Source organism: Oryzias melastigma, linkage group LG10 (assembly GCF_002922805.2).
Source record: "Oryzias melastigma strain HK-1 linkage group LG10, ASM292280v2, whole genome shotgun sequence".
Lineage (NCBI taxonomy): Eukaryota > Metazoa > Chordata > Actinopteri > Beloniformes > Adrianichthyidae > Oryzias > Oryzias melastigma.
The window spans coordinates 21,820,108-21,825,003 of NC_050521.1; the positions used below are offsets into that span (position 1 = coordinate 21,820,108).

At 43.0% G+C, this 4,896-nt stretch overlaps 2 protein-coding genes across 5 annotated transcripts in view; both read right to left on the reverse strand.

The window, feature by feature from the left end:
- gpr174 (G protein-coupled receptor 174) overlaps positions 1–3,279 on the reverse strand; it is a 9,911-nt gene extending 6,632 nt beyond the window's left edge. The window contains exons 1-2 of one of the 4 annotated variants that reach the window (XM_024283753.2): positions 2,220–2,484; positions 423–479 (exon numbers count right to left, since the gene is read on the reverse strand). The gene's annotated coding sequence lies outside the window, so the exon portion shown is untranslated. Of the gene's footprint in view, positions 1–422; positions 480–1,284; positions 1,369–2,219; positions 2,485–2,754 lie in introns of those variants that run through there. The other 3 variants (XM_024283751.2, XM_024283752.2, XM_024283754.2) reach the window with 3 other exon arrangements.
- A 61-nt stretch (positions 3,280–3,340) lies between these two features.
- p2ry10 (P2Y receptor family member 10) lies at positions 3,341–4,896 on the reverse strand. The gene is made up of 3 exons (XM_024282865.2): positions 4,734–4,896; positions 4,480–4,660; positions 3,341–4,348 (listed from the first exon to the last, which is right to left on the reverse strand). Exons 1-3 carry the CDS (start codon positions 4,889–4,891, stop codon positions 3,488–3,490), a joined length of 1,200 nt encoding a protein of 399 aa, XP_024138633.1. The 5' UTR covers positions 4,892–4,896; the 3' UTR covers positions 3,341–3,487.

The window sequence follows — 4,896 nt, forward strand, 5'->3', positions numbered from 1 at the left end:
GTTGTTAACATGCAACAGGACATTTTTTTAGCCCCGGGGTTATTGTAAAGGTTTGGCGCAATGTCAATAAGGAAGATCAGTCTGACTTCCAGGAACTTTAGGCTTGTGTTACTTCCCTCTACAAACCACTCATAATTATGCCTTCATTCTGAACCAATTGCTAACTTGCCCGTTTTTCTTCTCAGCCATGACTATTAGTTTTCCCTCATTTACTGCAGGAGTTCTAAAAAAAAACCCTGTAGTAGGTGAAAAGTAGAATTATTGATTTTTTATGGCTGTAAAACCCCACTTTTCTTAGACACATGAACATTTTTACACTTGTTTAAAGCTCCAAAGTTTATAGAAAAATGAATCCAGTAAAATAAAAAAAACTGATTTTGATAAAAGATTTAAGAATTTGTCATAAGAATGCAAATTTGTACCCCAGAGGAGATTGAATGAGAAGGTTGACAGCCAATCAGGATGTAGAACACAGTGTTCTGTTGAAAAAAGCAAGAAGCATGAAAAATTGCACGGAATAAAGTCAGCGAAATAATGAAACCACAAAAAGACTGAAGTGACTGAAGGTTTTATTCGCCTGGATGTTTATTCGAGGGTTCAATGGTCCTCCTGTACCCTAATCTCCACCTGGAACCACCATCAGCATCATCATTTATTCATCAATGGTCTGCCAGACTCTCAAGAAGCCCAAATGTTTTCCAACTCTCCCTGGACGGCTTTATCCTGACAACCTCAATCCGGTTAGTCAGGGTCTAGAATTGCTTCAGTCAGCTAATCAGCTACAAGCTGGAAAACAGGCCGGGTTGTGGCTTGTTAGGACCAGGATTGGCCAGTTTATCCCAAGCGTACAAGACGTCTTTGGTCCATAGCCTTACCGCCAAAACAACACATTTTCATTCCAAAGCCTTTTGGTAATGGACCCCTCTGCGTCACTTTTTGACGTGCTGGGTGGTCCCATTAAATGACGGGTCCCCGACCTCTGGACTGCAAACCTGAACAGTTCCTATGCTAGGAACCCTAACCCTAAATGAGTACTGGTTCGGGTCCGGTTCAGCATCTGGTATCGCGTCCAGTGCCAGGTTAAGGTTAGAGTACCAGTACCAGCCGCATCCCTAGAACCACTCCACATGCAGTACAGCATCCGGTACCACGTCTGGCACCACGTACCAAAGGTTGTGGACCCTTAAATTTTACGAACAGCTAGCTATTTAACAACTTGGCAGTGTTGTGTTGGCCAAAATGTACAAACCTTTTTATTTTTGTACATCTTTCTGTATCACAAACCTTTTCATAGCTTCTTCTGATTGGACATGTAGCCTTTTACCCATTTCCAAAGGAGAATGGAGACACCCCAACTAATGCACAAAAAAAGAAATTGAGCAAATATTTACTCATTGAATTTTAGAATTACAGTAAAAAATTGTTTGAAAACAAAAACTATGGAAGCCACAAGTGATTCACCAAAAAGCCACAGAGTTACTTGTTACTTTAGATGAACTTTTCACAATTACTTTGACTCCAAGCCATCAGTTTTAAAATTGTCTCGTATCAGTCACTGTCACAGATAGTGTGTTTTCAGTCAATTACAATTTTGGAAAGTTAGGGGCGGAGCTACAGGTTTTTTTTTAATGGGTTTGAAATGATTGTTTTATGTAGTACGTGTTCTTTTCTTTAATGTTTTTAACCTCTGAAATTTTTGTCTTTTATGTTTTCAAACTCTTACTCACTTATTTGTCATTTAACTTTGGCGTTCCACAAGGCTCTATTCAAGGCCCCCCTTTGTTCTTCTTGTATATACCGCCATTAAATAAAAAAATACACTAGAGTTTCTCTTCTATGCTGATGACACACCTTTTTTCTATCACTGATACAAACATGAAATGGATAAAAATATATTTTTGAATCAATATTAGTAGACAACAAAAATAAAAAAAATCATTAGTTCATCTCTTTTAAGCATTAAGAACAGCACCTCCACTAAACAAATTGCAGTTTTAATATTAGTAATTATAAGAAAATAGTTTTTAATACATATTTTTTATCTTTTTTTGCTGTTCCCGTTGCTGTTCCCATTTGATAACAGTTCAAACGGATACCCAACTGTTGCACAAAAGAATTAAAGAGATAAAAGAGGATCAAAGTATAATGTAATTAGAAGCCAAACAAAGCATTTACAAGCTTGACCCTTTGACTGAATATTTAATTTTGCATGAACTTACCTAATTGAGTCCAAAAAGAAACCAGTAGAAGATTTAACATCTGAACAGGGGTCTTGAAGAGATTTGCTGAACCTTCACACTGCGGTAAACTTTGTTCATCTGAACCAACCCCTGAACTCTTTGTTACTGATTCTCCATTTATTACTCAGAATGGATCGCCCCATGTGGAGCTCCAGCCTGTTCCTGCGACACAAAAAGACTGCTGACTCTCATGCTGACTTATCAGCGTGAAGTTCTCCTTTCCTCCTGACAAACGCTCTCAATGATAAACGCCCTACAGCACATGTGGTTTAACGTTAAAGTTTTTCTGCTTCAGAGGGAGTCAGGGGAGGGCTTTTCTGATCAGATGGGGCGTCTAATCCACGCGCTCAGAAACCAAACATCCACATGGAAACGTGTGAATTGTGCCCTCAACATGACACATTCCTCACGCTGATGGAACATCTGAGATCCTCCACGAAAAGAGTTTCTCCACACTAACAGAAAAATGTTCTATTGTTTTTCATTTTAGACAACAGCAACCACAAACTCTCACCTGTGTTTTTCAGAGCTTCACTCTTCTTTCCTCCTCTTTTGTTCTTTTAAATCCCCTTTGGTGTCAGGAATTTATCTATCCATCTTTCTTTCTATTCTCTCCTGGAAAGTCTCTACATCTGATGTCCTTCTCTTTGTGTCACTGAGCTGTACTGGGGGTTTTGACTCACACGGCTTCCTGTTAAAAAAAAAGGGGGTGTGGCTTTCAATACTTCATCTTCTGCTATTACTCTTTATAGTGTGGGCTGTGACTGCACGGAATGTGCAAATGACAGAAAAAAAATGTAAACTTAAAAAAAAACAAAAAACGCTGATGAACGGGGTTTGTAAAAAACAAACAAAAAAACTCATATGGGAGGTTTTGGAAATGGAAAATTTGGGGTAACTTTCTTCTACAGGTGTGTGTTGAGGTCTGATGTTCATGTCACATACATACAAACCTCATCCTGACAGATACTCAGAGGTGCTATAACGGCTGCCAACAGTAAGCGCAGTGAAAGCACATCACAAACCTGTTTCGCATGCAGCACCTTTCTTTCAGAGGAAACCTCAGTTTGAAGTAAGAGGTGAGAAAAAATAGAAACGGATAGGAAACAAAGGTTGGGCTTTTATTTACAAGTATACATTAAAGAGATACAAAACCAAACATCTATATATGTGAAGGAAAGTTGTAATGTTTATTAACCACATTCTTTGATAATACTTATTTAATTCAGTTTCGTTCCAGAACAGTCTCACTTTGAGCAGGTGCTCTCCAGTCTCAGTAACCTGCACTGTGCGGGACAGTCTGACGGGGAGGTGACTGGAGAGGACAGGACGGATGAGTTGAAGGAGGAGGTGCGCTTGGCCAGGTGCATCCTGAACTCAGCCGTGAGGAAGTAATAAAGGAGCGGGTTGAGGCAGCAGCTCAGGCTGGCGATGCACAGGGAGATGGGGTGAAACTGCCTCACGGCCAGCCCGGTGGCGCAGTGGGTCAGTAGGTTCTGAGAAACCATTAAGTAGAGCAGGAAGTTGATGTGATAAGGAGCGAAGCAGAACAGGAAGAGCGCATAGCAGCCCAGCACCATCCGCAGAGCCCGCCGTTTCTCCGCCCTGGCCTGCTCGTGGTATTTCTCAGAGTGGCCGTTGGAGGTGACAGACTGGAGGCGGTTGCGTGTCAAGGCTGTTGAGCTCTTCTGGTCCGGAGTCTCCTTGTGTCTGAGGGACATGACGGTACGGAAGGAGCTGTAGCCGATGAGGGCGAGGGGAATCAGGAAGCCGAACAGCTCGCAGATAGTGATCATTGTGATCCCCACGGACAGCGACACTTTACGAATGGGCAGGTCTTTAAAACAGCCGGACGTCGTGCTGACGGTAGCCGTGCTGTGGTGTTGGGCGGGAAACGGCGTGGATTGTTGTGTGGAGGTGATCACCAATGGGGTGGACGCGTGGAGAGTCGATGAGCTGCTGTCGATCCTCATCAGGATGAAAGGGGAACACGCCACGCCAACCACAACCCACACGGTGACTGCGATGACCAGGTCGTAGCGGCGCCTCCAGCGGCGGGCCCTGAACGGGTTGAGCAAGAAGGCGCACCTCTGCATGCTGATGCAGACCTGGAAGAGGCGGGAACAAAAAGCTCTTCATAGAAGACAAACCTTCTCTTTTTAACCACCTGCACTCTCAAATTTTTATTTGTATTTCCTTGTTCCTCTAATAAAAACATTTTGCTTAAACGCCCTCTTACCAGGAAAATGATGGCGGCGTACATGTTGAAGTACTTCAAGTAGAAGCAGAACAAGCAGATGATGCGTCCAAAAGGCCAGGTGTGCGTGAAGTAATAATAAATCCGGAGAGGCAGAGAGAGGATGTGGACCAAGTCCGCCAAAGCCAGGTTTATCATGAAGATCACCGCCTTCGTCCTTTTGCTGTCGAAGCAAAGCAAAGAGTTCAGCTCTGCAGGAGGAAGACGAAACGTTCAGCATTCGTTCATTCACGTACCTGATGTGTCTGCAGAGGACCCACAGGGCAGTGGTGTTGAGGAGCAGGCCGGGGATGAAGAGCAGCAGGTAGAAGTACGTGTACATCCTATCCATCATCTGGTTGAAGCTGGTTAGGTTGTGGTTGCACAAGTCGGAGCCGTTCAGAAATTCACCCATGTTCA

What these genes read in the sequence shown, in the direction of transcription:
- p2ry10 (XM_024282865.2), bottom strand. Translation starts at nt 4,891, where the DNA reads ATGGGTGAATTTCTGAACGGCTCCGACTTGTGCAACCACAACCTAACC. An exon ending in GTCCTCTGCAGACACATCAG is followed by an intron (nt 4,661 to 4,733) that starts GTACGTGAATGA and finishes TTGCTTCGACAG; the next exon opens with CAAAAGGACGAAGGCGGTGA. An exon ending in ACGCCGCCATCATTTTCCTG is followed by an intron (nt 4,349 to 4,479) that starts GTAAGAGGGCGT and finishes CGCCTCTTCCAG; the next exon opens with GTCTGCATCAGCATGCAGAG.